This window comes from Rhinolophus sinicus, linkage group LG04 (assembly GCF_036562045.2).
Source record: "Rhinolophus sinicus isolate RSC01 linkage group LG04, ASM3656204v1, whole genome shotgun sequence".
Taxonomy (NCBI): domain Eukaryota; kingdom Metazoa; phylum Chordata; class Mammalia; order Chiroptera; family Rhinolophidae; genus Rhinolophus; species Rhinolophus sinicus.
Genome location: NC_133754.1, coordinates 127552962 through 127571250, shown reverse-complemented (window position 1 = coordinate 127571250; position 18289 = coordinate 127552962). Strand labels below are relative to the sequence as shown.

Here is an 18289-nt window from a genome sequence, read left to right as displayed (position 1 = left end):
GCACCACACACACACACACACACACACACACACACACACACGTATACATATATATATATATAAAGTTCAAAAGCTTAATTTACTATAGTATGGATGTGGGACAAAAGAGCAACTTTACAATGGAGTAACCTGACAAACACTACTTTAACTGGGTGATCAAGATCAACATCAACAGTCAAATCATGTTAATGATATGTACCCTTGATATGTTATGATGAAAATGGCACTTCTGTGATATTCTTCCCCAAAACTCATAAGCTTAATCTAATTATGAGAGAAACATAGAGAAATTCCAATAGAAGGGGAATCCTACAATATGCCTGAATTGTACTCCTCATAATTGTCACTGTCTTAAAAAAATAAGAAAAGTATTGAGAAGCTATTACAGCCAAGAGTTGCTGACATGACAATGAAATGTAATGTGGTATCATGGATGGATCCTGGAACAGAAAAGGGATATTATGTTGAAAACTATGGAAATTTGAATAAAGTATCGACTTCAGTTAAAAATAATTATGAATATTGGTTCATTAAATGTAGCATATATACCATATTAATTTTAGGTGTGCATAATAGGGGAACCTGGGTGGGTGAGAGTGGGACTTGTAGGAGAACTCTTACACTACCTGCTCAGTTTTTCTGTAAGTATAAAACTGTTCTAAAAAATAAAGTCGATTTTTAAAAAAGCAGGTTAAAGGGCAGAATTACAATGCTTTTCCTTTTTTTATAAAGTCTGGGTAGTATATTCCAAACTTATCATTAGTGAGCTCTGAGAGATGAGATTATTGAGAGACTTTCATTTGTATTTCCCGTATCTCTATTGTGTTGTTGTTTTTTTATTGAATTTTAAATTCTTTTTATTTTCAGAAAAAAAATGTATTTTAAAAAACATTTTGTAACATGTTCATTGTAAAAACAATAAGGAAATTGAGATAAGTATAAAGAAAATAATTCACGTGTAATCCCTCCACTCAGAAATAACACTGTAATATTTTTAGGGTGTGTTTTTTTTTTCCCTATGCATATTTGGCAAAATCTATTTCTTTACACTATACTACATTCTTTCGTAACTTGCTTTTCTCACATAACAGTTTAGCATGTATATTTTACTGTATCAATCCTCAGCATGATTAGAATGCTAAGTCAAAGGTTTGATACATTTTCATGTGCTTTGATGCATATTTCAAAATTTGCCTAGGAAATCTGTAGCAGTTTATACTCCCACCATCATATTCTCAAAATTCAGGAGTCATAAAGTGAGTCTGGTCAATATTTTAAAATTAGGAGATATCCTGTAGAAATCTAGATTCCTTGCTTCTTTTGAGTATCAGTAGATCTGGCACTTTTAGGCTACATCCTCTATGAAAGCAATTGGCTGGAGCTGAATAACTGCTGCCACAAAAACATTCCTACTTGCTCAAAGTGAGGCTGAGTATTTATCATTTGACATTTCACTATACATACACTTTTAAAAATGGTCATATTAAGAGAAATGTGAAATACTTCTGCATATATCTCTAGCAAAAGTGATACAAGGAGAGAGAGGAGAGAGAGAGACCACGTTTTTTAAAAACTGGGAGCATGTGTAAGTTCCCTTGTGGAACTGAATAATATATCTATATGTTTAATACGTATACAGAATGTCTCTGTTGAATGAATTCTAAAGCAGTAATTTTAAAACAAACCAAACACAACCCATTTTACTTTTTTATATTATCTTCATGGCTCCTATGTGAATTTGTATTAATCGCTATTTTCATAGGTTTTTTTCAGTTTTGAAGTTCTCTTATTGGCTATTGAAGTCTTTTGAAGGAATTATGCCCTTTTACTATTACAATATCCACTGTTGGAGCATTTTTAATATCCTCATGAATATTTGAGTTATTTTGTTATTGTAGCTTCTTGACCTAATATTCATATTTTTACATTCTTATTTTTATTGCATTATAATTCAATGATGACTTACAAAACTCACTTATTAAAGAACACAGGATTGCTTATTGGATATACTAATAAACTAAAGTTACATTTTTCCTGTTTTATTCTAAATTTTTGTTTGACCTTGACGACTTATATAGAATTTCTTTGGCAAATTATTGGATGATTTATATATTCTTCATAATTTTATTTAATGAAAACTGGACAAGAGCAAGTAGTTTTGAAAATTGTTCAGATTGACATCCCAATCAAAGGAAATATTTATAAACATAAAACTGCTTACAAAAGAGAAAGAAAAAAATAAAATAAATCTAGGCTATACAGTGATTACAAGGGCGAGGAAAGAATAGGACAAAGTCCTTTAGAGTTTGGAAGAAAAGTGTTTAAGTATTTTAATTTGATGTTCAAAGCAAGGTAGTGGAGTAAGTTTTTACTATATTGTAAATGTGGTATCAATACATTATAGACAACACTCAGAGGAAAATAATTTAGTCGTGTGTTTGAATAAAGGTTGAGAAACCTGGTGATTTACATATGAGGAAAGTATAATATTATAGTGTAGATGATCCCTCTCATTATAAAGATTAGAATTAGGAAAGTTTTGCCTATCTCCTAAAAAAAGAAAAAAAAAGTCAAAAGTAGAAAGTGACAATATTTCCATTGTTGGATCAGAAAAATTAAACATTCTTTTTTTCTCATAGTTATTAAGAAAATCATTTAGGAAATATGGGGCTCCCTGCATTTTAAATGAAACTATTTTCAGGGCTACTGGATCCATATTGGTAATATTTGAATCATAAGATTTGACTTTTCTTTGCTGGACATCATCAACAACTGTTTTCACTATGATTTAGTGTTTTTGTTTTTTGTAAATGAAGTGGTTAATTTGTAGTAGTATACATACATGGGTTTTAATTCAGTCAAGATGGCAGTAGAATTTTGCAGAATGCTTGTTTTCAGTCAAGATGGTTGTGGAATTCTCCAGAATGCTAGTTGTCATGAACAAGTTTCCTGTGATTTCTGTTGTGAAAATGTGGTACTTAACTATTACCAGTTTATCTGACATTGGAAAAAATTTCAGAAGAGAATATTGTGAACTGTATTGACTTTTAAAAGTATCAGAGTTCTTTGAGTCATTATTATTAAATAATGATACATTAAAAGCTAATTAGACTTATAGTGCTGTTGGTTTCCTTTTCCCAGGTTTATGTTCAAAGATATTGCATAACTCTTGATGATCAGATGGTGCACTGAGTATTTCGTGAGGAAATACATATGTGTATAATCATCCATTTTAAATAATTAATTTATAGGTCAGTGGTGTGTATCATGCAACCATGCTTTAAATTTTTTCTTTTGCAGACCTGTTTGACAATATTATTTATAAAAATATGTATATAGACTCTTGGATATTTTATTGAAAAATATCATTCTATTAGGATGATAGACGTTTAATGCTGGTTATTAACATATATTATTAAACAGTATATCAATAAAATGAAATTCTCTTTCTCTGAGTATTTATGACACATAATGTAACATTATATATAAATATTTGCATATGTGTGTTAGTAATATAAGATATAAATGTATTTGCACATATACTTTTTAAAATAGGTATCTCAACAGCCATCTTTATCGAGCTTAGAAACCTTAATGGTCTCACAGAAGTCCGAAATTGAGTATTTACAGGAGAAGCTGAAAATTGCCAATGAAAAACTGTCAGAGAACAGATCTACCAACAAAAGTTCCTCAAAAAAGAGCATCTTGACAATTGCTGAAGGGAAGCAAAAGGTAGGGATTTTTGTCATTTTGTGAATTTGTCAGGATAAGGCTGGTAAGGCAAGTGATGAAATTAAAAAACACAGCAACATTTACTTCTCTGCTTATATTTCTGGAAGCTTTTAAAAAATGTTATGTGCCAAATGCTCAAAAAAATTATTGTTGGGAGTAGAGAGTTTTCCCTTTTTTAAAGACTGAATATTATGTTCCTAATTTAATTAATGAAATATATTAGTAGTATTATACCTGTTTTGCAGCAATTAGCATTTTTATATTACAAGTTTTAGAAAGTATCCTTCATCTATCGTCTCTTAGATAAATTAATCAAAGTAAAAATTTTAAAGTGGTATTAGTCATTAACTCAATATTTTAATTTTAATTTGATGAAAAATATATCTTAATTCTATTTCATTCAGAGATGATATTTAAATACTGCCCATGTGGAATATAAACTATTAAATGGAATTAACATTGATATGTACGATTATATATTTTCAGATTGAAAGGAATAGCAATAATGAAAAATAAGCAAAATTTTTGTAGCATGTTTCTTATTAACATCTCAGCCTTTCCTATTTTTAGTATTCATTACATATTCCTATATGCTGCAACAACTTCTATTAACATTGACTAATATAAAAATTTCATAATATCACATTTAAATATGTTATTTCTAGATAAATTGAAATAACATTTCCTTAAAAGTAAGGAGCTTTAGACACATTTTTCTCACATTTGTTACTTCAGCACTAGAAAATAATGTTTCTAAAGGTAGAAAACCATATTTTGAAAAACATGTTTTCAAGATAATTGTTTTTGGTTCTTTCCATTTTTTCCTGAGTAGAACAAACTATCTTAAAGAAAGCATTTAAATATAGACCCATTTTTCTGTGGTACTTGTATTTGCTTCCTCTAATATTATTAGTAATTTTCAGAAAAATGAACTTTATGCATGTATATATGTCTGTATTCATTGATTTATTTAAACACAACTGTATTATATGTTTCTTGACATTTTGGAGTAGTTTCATAGCACTGAGCTTTATTTAAATGAAATATTATCTCTAAAATTGAGAGAAAACATTATAGGGCCTAATTTGGTTGCTTGCTGTATTGCTGAAGTTTAAAAATATATTGCTGTGATGTGTCATTGCTTTTAACAAAAGTCAAGAAAACAAGATGGATATTTTAGACAAAATTTTCTTTCGTTTTCATAAGGACATGCAGTAAGTATGAACAATATGTTGCCCAGCTTAATAGTTACTTTCACATATTCCTTCTCCAGATTGGTATATGAAGCTGTACATAATATAAACACACATTCTTGTCTCTAGTTAGCCACATTATAGTTAATGACCATATGGTCATTATGGTATAAGATCTACTGTCTGTTGTATTTATATTCCTCAAGCATATTGTTCCTTCAACTTCACAGTGTGTTAAACTATTTCAAAGGGAAAAAAATCCTTTCCCTCTTGTTTCTCGTTGTCCTATCAAGTGTAACCTTGGACCCTTATAGAGCAATTAGACCAGCCTCTATCCCCTCCTTTGTAATGAGGTTTCTTGCATTTCTGAGTCTATAACCCTTTAGTCTTCCCTAATGGGACATCATTATTCTGAAAGAAACAATGTAAATGTAAATGAATATTCTCATTAACGAGTCACAGAGAAACCTTTAGCGGTAGCACTGTGGTAATTCCGCTTGTTATTTCTCTGGTATTCTGTGCAGGATTTTTTTTATAATTCATTATTAGTATTCAAAATTACTTGTTCTTTAATTTTGCATGTCTTTCATAATCCAGCGTTCCAACTAGTTCAACCATGTCCTTGTTTTATTCTCGAGGAACCACCTGTGAAACGTTCAAGGTCTTTGTCCCCAAAGAGCTCTTTCACCAGCTCAGACGAGCTGCAGAAGCTGAGAATAGCTGAAAGAAAGATTGAAAACTTAGAAAAGGCCCTACAACTAAAGGTGAACATTAAATAATTTCTTTAATAATAACCTTGCAAAGGTAAAGATATACCAAAGTAAGCATTCATTTTACAAACTACTGCTTATCATTTATCTTTCCTGAATTTAATTATATATATAAAAATGTGTGATAAGTTGGTTTTGTTTTAACATTTCTGAGGATCAAAACGTAATAAAAAAAATTTGCTACTTGAAAACTACCACTTTAAAATTACTTGGGAATATTTTATCTTAATATTGGCAGTACATTTCTTATAGTGTCTCAGAGACAAAAAAAATAGAACTATAGCAAGTAAAAGAGAATTTCTTGTATTTTTTTATATATAATAAACATGTAAAAAGACAAGTGAATTAAAAACTATGCTAACCTAACTCAGGCCATGTAAATTTGTCCTTTACAGAAATATTACATAGGCAAATGAGTGTACATTATTTTTTTTCCATTTCAATTGAATTTGTCTCAGAATACATCGCATTTGAATCGCAGTCTACCAGTGTTTAAGAAGCTTATGCCTTTTTGGCTTATCTTTGAGAGTTTATACTTTCCAAGTCATACTCGGTGGATTCTCTTTCTCAGAAGAAGTTGTTTGTGCATATCAAACCAATTTTATGTGACCATATTGAGGGCTTTTTTGTTTCTGTGAATTTAATATGGCTAATCTTGTCATCCTTTATTCACAACTACCCAAAGCCCTGCACTATTTGCGATTTAGCCATTTAACTGAATCTCAAGTAGTTTTATGATATTATATGAGAAGCCCAGTTTATGCACAATTAGAATCGAATGCACTTACAGCTTAGATTCCTGTCGTATAGATTACTCTTAGGGAGAAATAGTTTGATTTACATTATGTGTGCTCTAGAACAAAATATGGTTTGCAGATGTAGTTAACCATAAGCTACAATTAATATATCTTCTGCCTAGTCACTGAACATTAAGCGTTAATTTATATTTATTCAGAGTTAAACTGTTAATTTTAAACAAAGGAAAATTATCATGTATTGTTTCTATCAAAAATAAAATGATCAGATGACTTTAGCTTGCTAGCAGTTACCATACTTGAAATTTATACACCTAGAGTCATTTGCTCATTTATTTGTTTACTCCATAACTTATTGAGCAATGCAATTCGCCAAGCATTGTGCTAGTCACTTGTTGTACAACAGGAGAAAAGATGAGTTTCTATCTTTTAAGACCCTTTCTCAGGTTACGAACATGTATTAGTATAAACATTGGGGTGGGGTACACACGGAATATTACGGGCATGTTTAGGAAGCCAGTCTATCATCTTCCGCCTTTTACATAGTTCTTGAAATTCACATACCAAAGCTTCTATCCTATATTAATCTGGTCTGGGTGATCCCAGTAAAAGAAGCAATAAGCTATAACCCTAATGGGACATATGACATTGTTATTCTTGAAATACACACACACACACACACACACACACACACAACAGGGGTGGGTAGGAGAGAGAGAGAGAGAGAGAGAGAGAGAGAGAGAGAGAGAGAGAAATTGTTTTACTGTAAGGCATTGGCTCATGCCATTATGGAGCCTGAGAAGTCCAAGGTCTGCAGCCAATAGTATCAGTTCAGTCCGAGTCCAAAGGCTTGAGAACCAGGAGAACTGACTGTGTAAGTTCCAGTCCAAGTCCATGTATGAGCCTGAAGGCAAGAACCTATGTCCCAACTCAAAGACAGGCAGAAAGAAAGAATTTTTTTCTTATACAGCCTTTTATTCTGTTCAGGCATTCAATGGAATCGATGAAGCCCATCACATTTGGGAGGGCAATCTGTTTTTCAGCCTGCTGGTTTAAACGTTAATTTCATACAGAAACACCCTCACAGATATACCCAGAAATAATGATTAACCAAATATCTGGGCAGTCAAGTTGACACATAAAATTAACCATCACATATCCCATTCAGTAGTAGAGGATCTCCACTCATTTGCACCCAGTCTATGAGTCTTTGATACTCCCTTGTCTGTGACAGGAAAGAGTAGAGCAGTTCAGACACTTTTAGATCTATTCTCCTGCGCTTCTGGAATATCTTATATCAGAAAGACTAGACTCAGAAGCATTATACAAATTTATTTCCTCCTTCCTTTTACCTAACAACAGTTTTCTTGCATGAGACCTGATGTTTATTTTCAGAGTAAAATTCTTTTCATATAATTTCTTTTTCATTTATACTTTATCTGTAGTCCTTTTTCAAGTCAATTGATGACAATCATGAATTTCAAATGTGTGTTTTCTGTCACAGATTTTAAAGAAGGAAAACGTGGTAGAAAATTTTTTTCTTGCATTCTATCATTTAGTAGGATAGGATTTCTTATTTTAAAGGAACAAAATAGTTGAATGAAAAAGGCACTATAATCAAGAGCATTTAACAAAAGAAGTGGGTAAACAAAACCTGTATTGTATAGCAGAAGAGTGATTGGTTCCAGGGTACTTTTTAATTTACGTATATACACTTTGATACATTTAAATGATGCTCTTTATTACATCAGCAGTAAGTCAAGCATATTATTCTAATAATAGCTATGAGTTTTATTTAAATATTAGCATATTGCCTTGCTCAGCTTACTTTTGTGGCTAGTTGTACATGTTTTCAAGATGGATGACCAATGTTGTAATTAAAGAGTCAATAATAGTAGAAGAGATAAAAGCTATTTTTATAAAACTCCTACCCTTTTTCAAATCCTGACTTCGTGAGTATAGTAAACCAATAACTTAACAAAGTATAATTTGAAAACCAATGCATGAGAGCTTCACAAAATTCTTACTATCCTTGAGATTGCTAATGCCGTGAATCTCTGCTTTACTGACTTTCCTGCATTTGGCATCTTGATTCATTAGCACTTTTCTGTGCCCTTTAATAACATATGTCCTTTGAAGACAGATTATATGTCTTTTATTTTTCAGAGGTCTCATATTTATGAATTTTATGCATTCTGAAATTAAATATGCATGGAAACATTACATTTTATAAAATTTTTGTTTTTTTAAACTTTTTAAAAACCTTACTACCATTCGCTGAAGATTGAGCCACTGTTTCATTAACAGTGTTTACACTCCAAGTTTGTCTTAGGCCTGACCAAACTAGAAGAACAGATTGAGAATAAGTTCTATTCTTATGAACTCAAAAATAGAATTGCAAATAGCATTGAGGAAAGTCAGTTAAGAGAACTTTCCTATTTTCTAATGTTTTAGTCATTTAGACTTGTTTGTACACAGAAATTAGAGCCTCTAGTTTAGCTAGTTTAATTGCAAAAGACATAGGAAAAACTCAGTAAAGATTTTATTGAATGATCTAATAAATGGATATAATTCAGTGACTGCCCATGGGATGTTTTTGTGTATCCCCTTAGGAAAATGTAGAATTGATGATATTAAATGTATTTTTCAGTCTTTACACTTGATTTTGCTGTAAGAACTTTGGCGTAATATTTCCCAAATGAATTACTGTTGTTTTGACCTAGGCTACTATAAGTCAAATGTACCTAAAGAATCATAATCCAAACTACAGTTAACTTGTACGTTAGAATATTGTAAAAAAGTATTTTGCTTATTCTTTTTAAACATATCTTTTGAGATATCCAACTTTTGACTGAATTTTTTTTTTTAATTAAAGTTTATTGGGGTGACAATGGTTAGTAAAGTTACATAGGTTTCAGGTATACAATTCTGTATTACATCATCTATATATCACATTGTGTGATATATGTACCACCCAGAGTCAGTTCTCCTTCTATCACCATATCTTGGATACCTTTAGCCAACATCTGCTCTTGCAGTAAAATAGGGAAAATTATTTTTCTTTGAAGTATATACAATCTATCTATCTTATATTTACATTTATATAAAATTTCACTATTTCTAAAGTTGGCCAAAGCAACAATAGTCTCTAGGACTAAATTAACCCATGTATTATAGTTGTATATCAGCAGTACCAAAGCACAAATCATTGGATGAAACTTCATTTTTGAATAATTATCGCTGTAAATTATGTCTATCAAATTGATTTATCAAATAATCTCTAGTTTGGTTTTATTTTTAATAGTTTAGATTTTAATGCTTCTGTAAGAATTATATAAACACTCTAGTCTTATTTATAATAAATTACGAAGCGTGTAAAAATTAAAGCTTAAAACCTATTTATAAAGCTGTTTTCCCATAATCACTACTTAATGGAAGGAGCTACTTATTTCAATTACTACAGGAAAGCAAAACTATTTCCTAATAGTGAATATATTATAGTCAAGTTTTAGGAATTATAGGTGGCCACATTGAGTGCTTTAATAAAGTACTATGCCTAGTACAGAGCCTAGCACATTGTGGGTGACACAGAGGAGTCAAAAAATGTTTAAGTCTTAATCTTTGGATTAATAATATAATATAGTTGATTATTTGAGAATTTGGAAAAACATTGGGTATAAATTCAGTAATTAATGGTAGCTAAGTCAGTATAGGAAAATGCTAAAATAATCAATAAGAGACTCAACTTGTTCCATTAATTCAACATAGGACTATTGTGAAAGGTAATAGAAAAAAAATTGGATGTCTCCTTTAATTAATTTTTACTTTTTGGTCAATCTTTTAGGTTTTGTGTACTCAGAGTTTCTAGGGACTCTAACGTAGACTTTTAATGATTCCAAAACACTGAATTTGTATCTAATAATTGCTATAAAATTCATTGTAAAATAAGAGTTTATGAGGAAGAACTTTGATTTAATGAAGAATAATTACAGGAAGCTATTTTTGAAATATTTAATTAAGTACTCTGTTTAACTATAAGTTTATTTTAAAATTATGTTTTGACATGAATCTTTTCTAATATCTGCAAATTTCTAGACACATATTCTAAGTAGAATGACATAATGCTGAGACAGGTAGAATTGCAATGAAACAATGCAAACTCTATAAAGTATTACCTCACCATTGATATGAGAAACAGGTGGTAAAGGAAAGAGTGAATTTGGCTTCTAAATGAGAAGGGCATTAGTGTTCATACCTGAGGAGAAGTGAGGGAAGGAAACTGACTTTGCTTTGTGCCTCTATAAGGCTAGCACAGTCCTAGGGCTTTCTGTGTATATTAGCTTGTTTAATTTAGTCATCATAATTTAAATATCTGTTTTATATCCTACATATCAATGAAATCATATGGTTGTCAACTTTTTCTGTCTGACTTGTTTTGCTTATAAAACTGAAAGCGAGGAAGGAACACGACAAACAAACAAACAAAAACTCATAGACACAGACAATAGTTTAGTGGTTGCTAGAGGGGAAGGAGGAAGGGGAGCAGTAGATGATGATAAAGGGATCAAATATATGGTGATGGAGAGAACCGACTAGATGGTGAACAAACAATGTGATATATAGATGATGCATTACAGAGTTGTACACTTGAAACCCACATAACTTTACTAACAATTTACACCCCAATAAACTTTAATTAAAAAAACAGAGAAACAAATAATTTAAAAATTTATGTTCTTTTCCAGAAAATTAATTTTACAGAAAATTAATTAAATTAATTTAAATAGTGTTCTTAAAATGATGCAGCTACCAGGAGAACACTTGAAGAATGGAATTTCAATCTTTCTAATTGCCATGTGCTTACTCATCTCACCTCATTATACTATTAGAGAGTACTGTTGCCCCCACTAAATAAGTACATAAGTTTCTCCATACAGAAATATGAAAAACAGTTTAAAAAACAAATTTGAAATTGTCAAGGGTAAAAACACTCAAGAAGTTACTTATTTTACTTTGAGGAGTGCAGTTCATAAGTAATATGAATACATCCTCTGAACTGAAAAGTTGGCCTTTATAAGTTTGTTTTACGGTTATATCTAAAAATGAAGATTTACCTCATGTGCTCTATTTAAAATATTTAAAAGTCAGTGACTATACTTGTTTAACCTAGTGCTGTTTGTTCCATGACCTCTTCAAGAGTACCAAGCCCAGCTGTCCCATTTCAGTTCTTCATGGTACAACCGAAAAGACTAAACTATTCCTATCATAGGTCCCAACGGATTTTCTTCCTCTTATGTAATTCTTGTGCTTTATAAGAAACTAATCATGAATACATGGGCTGAAGAAGTGGTCTTACTAGTCACTTACACTGATGACACGTGCACTTACAACTAACAAAATAATCATACTTTATGTATGGACAAATCCTTGTGTTGAAAAAAAAATCTGTAAGATTGGCTCACAAATATTTGTATGTATACTAATTAATGATAGGGAAAGGAAAGTAATTTGATAGCAAAAATTTGACATTACTTAAGCAGCTTTGAGGAAATACAGTGATTCCAATTTATCAAACAAACCTATTCTGTGACTTTAGGAATTCTTCCCTTTCTTCTCCTTAAGTAAGTATTATAAACTCATTCATATTCACATGCTATTTTCTTTCAAATTTCATATTTAGATGGGTAACCTTTTATTTGTAACGTTACACTAATACTTTCTTCAAACTTGTGTACTTGCTTTTTTGTGTTCTACAGAGCCAAGAAAATGATGAGCTAAGAGATGCTCATGAAAAACGCAAGGAAAGGCTACAGATGTTACAGACCAACTACAGAGCAGTAAAAGAGCAATTAAAACAGTGGGAAGAAGGCAGTGGCATGTGAGTTACATAGCTCATAAAGGCATTTCCCTAAATATTAAATGGAATGGAGTAGCATCATATAGGTGTTTTAATGGCTTTTGTTTGATTTTAAAGAAAGTATTTGGTAGTCAAATCTTTATTGTGAATTTGTAAATAAACAATATAATGAAAACAGAGAAACATGCTAGCAATAACAATAGATTTTCCTATTATATGTAGAAATCATTATCATAGGTTCTTATGAATTCTAATGTATGTTTTTATATCAATAAAGTAGATTAATAAAAGTATATAACTTAAAAATAGTTCATATTCATCTGATTGAAAACTTAATAAATACTAGTGTTACAATGTTTATAACTCAAAAAATATTTTAAGTTTTAATTGAAAAGCAAGATAAACATGAAATTCACATACATAGGTAACTATCCTAAAACTACTTCAACCTAGTATGCAATTTGAAAATCTTTACTATCCATCAGTTTGTTCTGCAGCTTATCTGAACGAATTGGTGGTCTCAATTCAATTGCTCTTGAACAGGTGTTCAGATCTTGGTTAGTCGTAAGTGGTTCCCCTGTTAACAGTATCAACACAGGGCAAAGGACGGAATGAGTACAGAAAATCTACTACCCTCTCATCTTTTGAGATGGATCCTTTAGGGCAATGTTGATGATACACATTGGTCTGCTCTATAGAGAAATACTGTTTCTAAATTGGCCAGTACAGCACTTTTACAAAATAAAAATGAAGAGTTTGTTTTATGTACAGAAAATGAAAACATAAAAGGCATTTGGCATGTTTTATGGATAATTGTCACATCTAATTCTTTTCCTTTGAAGAATGAAAAATGTTTCATGTCTCTTGTTGGTAAAGCAGTGAAAAAGCAGTTTGTCCTGGATTTAGAGTGTGCTCACCTAACTTTTTAGTAGTCATTAGAAGTGTGAAAACTACTTTCTGTATTTATTCACGGAAAATAGCTTGTATTATTATAGAACAAATATACCACATTCAGATTGGTTGGTAGCAAATTCTAGAGGAGTGGATTGCTTATAGCCTCTTTTAGAAACTGTGACAATCTGCAATGTATGATTTATTACTAGCAAAATGAAAGAGAGAAATAGGATATCATGTTATCTGCTTAAAAGTTTGCATTCTGTAGTAGCAGTTTAGCTTTTTAGGAAAGTATGATAGGATTTTAATTTCTATGCACTTAGGTTTTAGGAAATTGATTCTATAAGGGGTGAGCTTGAATTAGAAATTTGGGCAATAGATATTTTTAAGTTTAGGGAATGTTTAAATGCATTTTTATTTCACATTGAACATATTAAGGAAGAAAGCCACTTCATTTTAAATATAGGACTGAAATCAGGAAAATAAAGAGAGCAGAACCCCAACAACTTCGACAAGAAGATTCTGATGCTGTGTGGAATGAACTGGCCTATTTCAAAAGAGAGAATCAGGAGCTAAAGATTCAAAAGTGAGTTTCTTTTTTAACAATGTGGACTTAGATGAACATTTGGCAGAAATTTTTTGAGGCTTAAAGGCCATGAGAGAAATACCTTATAAATTTGGCAATGAAATAATCTGGATCTTTTTGCCAATAAAATTAAAGAAAAAGGACTAGCTTTTTAAATATATATATATATATATATATATATATATATATATATATATATATATATATATATATATATTTATAATGCAATAACAAGTTGCACATTTGCTAGCTCTAGCTGAAACTGTATAATATGATCTAGGGATTGTGTTAATTAATGTGGCTCTCATCTGTTGGAGGTGTCGCTCTTCATTAGCCTGTATTTTAGACACTGCCGTGCTTCATTTTTGGAATGAGGTGGAGAGGGGATAACCTAGCCAGCCATCCTTGTTTGATCTCCTCGATACATACGCAATGCAGAATGCCTGAGCTCTCTCGGTTCCCTGCCCTGTCCTGCTAATCCCAGCTGAGCTCATTATGGTGTAGCCTGGCTGCTCCTCTTGGAGCCAGAGCTGTCCAAGCTAATTACTGGGAGCAGCAGAACTGCCTGTTAAGGGTCTGCTATGGATCTGCTAACATGGTCCTTGGTAGTGACCTGCAAAAGACACGAGGGAATTGCTTTCTTTCTTGCTGTGCTCTGCCTGTCCTGTGGGCTTACTGCTGATCCCTCCACACAGGTCTTTTAGCTGCCCTAAGTAGAAAACTTGATGAAGGATACTCCTATTTTAGAAAACATACAGTTTGCTTCCTTGATCTTATAATTCACAGGCTATTATAGTCAGCTTGTGAAAGAAAGAGCACTTTTCTTCTTTTGAAACAAAAAGGAGATGGACCAACATAATTAGCCTCTTTTGCTGCTTAACTATTTCTTCATTTAGAGTTAATTTTTAACACTGAGACCATGCAATATTTTTTGAAAGCCTGGATGTCTTTCAGATTACTGGACTTCAGCATTATGTGGCATGATGACATTAAATATCATTGAATTGTCTTAGGTGTAAGTCAAAATCTTATTTTACATGCTATATGATAACACATGGAACTTTAGTTTGCCGCCTTTTACATGTAATGATAAACTTTTGAGGAAATGATCAGATCAGATTTATATGTATACTTCCAATTACCTCTTAAAGTGTACTATACTCTATTAATGGTAAATGTTTGATGCTTATAGTAGTCTCTTATCTTTTTTTTAATTAAAATTTATTGGGGTGACAATGGTTAGTAAAATTACATAGTGTTCAATTCTGTGCACATAGTGTATAATTCCGTAATATGATCATACATCATCTATATATCACATTGTGTGTTCACCACCCAGAGTCAGTTCCTTCCATCACCATATATTTGACTCCCTTTACCCTTTTTACCACCCCTTCCTCCCCCTGCCGTCTGGTAACCACTAATCTATTGTCTGTGTTTATGAGTTTTTGTTTCTTTGTCTTGTTCCTTTGTTGCTTTCAGTCTAGAACTGAAAAAAAATTGTCTCTTATCTTGAAAATTATTTTATAGATTTGTCCCAGAAATATTCCCTGATAATAGCTTTATTGATATTTAATTCACAAGCCATATACTTCAGCATATAAAGTGAACAATTCAGTAGCTTTTAGTGTATTTGAAGAGTTGTGTGTCTATCATTTCAATAAATTCTAGAACATTTTCATTCAACACCCCCACCAAAACCCCAGCACCACTTAGCTGCACCTGCTTCCACCCACCCTTCCCGGCCCTAGGTAACCACTCATCTGCTTTCTGTGTCTGTAGATTTGCCTGTTCTGGACATTTCATATAAATGGAACTAGACAACATGAGTTCCTTTTGTGACTAGCCTCTTTCATTTGACATGATGTTTTCATAAGGTTTATCCATGTTGTAGTATGTATCGATACTTTCTCTAATAATCTTAATGTTCTTTTTGTCTTATAAATGAAAGTTAATTGTGAACAAAGTGAATTAGGTGAAAAAAATGAATCTAATTAGTTGCAAGATCTAATCTATGCAAGAAAATTTCAAGCAGACGTTAGCTAGAAGTGGTGATTATTTGGGGTTTATTTTATTCATTAATGAAATAGAACTAAGGAAAAAGTAATAAGGCCTTTTTAAGAAAGTTAGGGAAGTGTTAGAATCCTGGTCTGTTCATTCAGCAGTGTGTGTACATTACAAGTAGCTCTTTGAATTAAACACTAAGAGTCTTTACTAAAAGTGTGGAATTACCCCCCCCCCCAAAAAAATCTGTTTAAATTCATTAATGTGATAGTCATTTGTAAAGATAAGTCATAATTTAGATAAAGGTATTGAAGTTTGGGTTGATAACCTTAAAGAATGCTAAATAATTGTTATAAACTTTAAATCATATTATGTTTTGGGGTGGAGGGTTGTGTTACTTTGTGAAACATTTATCAGTTAACAAGCGCGTTGGAGGAATGGCTCTGTGACAGGCACTTTGGTAGGTGCGTGACATGAGAACATAAGATACATTTTGTGCTATCAGGAAGTTTCCTTGGAAACATGTTCAGTATTACATGTTCTAATGAAATATGATGTTAAAAATTAAACTAAAAGTATGGTAGTTCAACAATAAGACTTACAGAAACTTATCTTTTATTCATTGAAGTTTGTTTATTAATAAGGACAGATTTTTTAAAATTTACATATAGATTTTTAGCATATAGTTTTATGAATTATAACACATATAGTGATACACACACACACACACACACACACACACACGAGGTAGGACAATTAAGCTCATGAATTCATCCTCGAAAAAGTGCTACATACCTCATTGCTGAATATCACCACGGTCACCTTTGAAGTACTCCCCTTGGGAAGCTATGCACTGATGCCAGCACCTAGTCCCACCCTTCAAAGCAATTTTAGAACTCTTTTTCTGGAATGATCATCAGAGCTGTCGTCGTATTACCCTTGATGTCCTGAATGTCATCCAAATGTCTTCCTTTCAATATTTCCTTTATCTTCAGGTAAAGAAAGAAGTCATTGGGGCCCAGATCAGGTAGGGAGGGTGCTTCAATACAGTTATTTGTTTACTGGCTAAAAACTCCCTCACAGAGAGTGCTGTGTGAGCTGGTGCATTGTTGTGATGCAAGAGCCATGAATTGTTGGCGAAAAGTTCAGGTCATCTAACTTTTTCACGCAGCCTTTTCAGCACTTCCAAATAGTAAACTTGGTTAACTATTTGTCCCATTGGTACAAATTCATAATGAAGAATCCCTCTGATATCAGCAAAGGTTAGCGACATCGTTGCAACAAGTTCAAGAACTTAATTGTCAGACCATGTGTGTGTGAGTGTGCCTGTATGTGTGTGTCTTTGTGTGTATATGTATATAAAATATACAATAGATTTAAGTAACTACCACCACTATCAGGCTAGAAACTAGTTCCATCATCTCAAAAAGTTTCATTGTTCTGCCCCTTTGTACTCAGTTTCTCTACCATCCCTAACACCTGTAGCCACTGAATTGTTCTTCCTCTCTATAGCTTTGCCTTTGTTCAGGATGTCATATGCATGGGGTCATACAAGCTTTAACTTTTTGAGACTGGCTTCTTTCATTGAGCAAAATGCCCTTGTTGTTTCATCTAGTTTTATTGCTACATGGTATTCTGTTTTATGGATGTTCCACAGTTTGTTTATTCATCCCTTGAAGAACATTTGAGTCTTTTTTTGTTATTTTGCAATTATGAATAGAACTGCTATATGCAGGTTTTAGTGTGAGCATAACTTTTTGATTCTTTAAGGTAAAGACTCACGAGTTTCATTGCCGAGTCACATGGTCAGTATATGTATAACTCTGTAAGAAACTGTCAAACTGTTTTCTAGAGTGGCCATATGTCCCATTTTCATTCCCACCAGACATGCATCGAAGTTGAGTTGCTCCACATCCTTGGCAGCACTTAATGTTGTCATTAATTTTTAGACGATTCCAATAAGTGTGTATTGGTATCTCATTGTGATTTTAATTTGCATTTCCATAATGGTTAATGGTATTGGTAATTCTTCACATACTTATATACTGTCTTTATATCTTTGAAGAGTATGTGTTCAGATCTTTTCCCCATTAAAAAAATTGGTTATAAACCAATTAAACAATAATTTTTTTATGTAGTCTTTATACAAGTCCTTAATCAAATATGCAATTTGCAATATTTTCTCCCATTCTATAGATTGCATTTCATTCTCTTACCAGTGTCTTTTGCATGACAACACTTAATTTTGATGTTTATCAATTTTTTTCTTTTATGGATGTCTTTGATGTCATGTAATAACTATTTTCTTGCTCTGAGCTTACAGTATTTTATTCCATATTTTCTTCTAAAAGTTTAATATTAGCTTTGTGATCCATTTTGAGCTAATATTTGTATAAGTTGTGAGTTATAGGTTGAAGTTTATTTTATATCTTTTACAAATTTATATCCAATAGCATCAGCATCATTTTTGAAAAGACTATTCTTTCTTCAATTAATTG

The 18289-nt window shown here is 31.9% G+C and overlaps 1 protein-coding gene across 5 annotated transcripts in view; it reads left to right on the top strand.

Annotated features, from left to right (window-relative positions):
- Nucleotides 1-18289, top strand: part of CNTLN (centlein) — a 263049-nt gene that overhangs the window by 133575 nt on the left and 111185 nt on the right. For 4 of the 5 annotated variants that reach the window (XR_012495705.1, XM_074330346.1, XM_019739197.2 and 1 more), the window contains 4 exons: nucleotides 3556-3732; nucleotides 5564-5689; nucleotides 12207-12328; nucleotides 13668-13787. Coding sequence is in view for 4 of the 5 variants with exons in the window: in XM_074330346.1 (XP_074186447.1) it covers nucleotides 3556-3732; nucleotides 5564-5689; nucleotides 12207-12328; nucleotides 13668-13787 (545 nt within the window). In the remaining variant the exon portion in view is untranslated. The remainder of the gene's footprint in view (nucleotides 1-3555; nucleotides 3733-5563; nucleotides 5690-12206; nucleotides 12329-13667; nucleotides 13788-18289) is intronic. The other variant, XM_074330345.1, reaches the window with a different exon arrangement.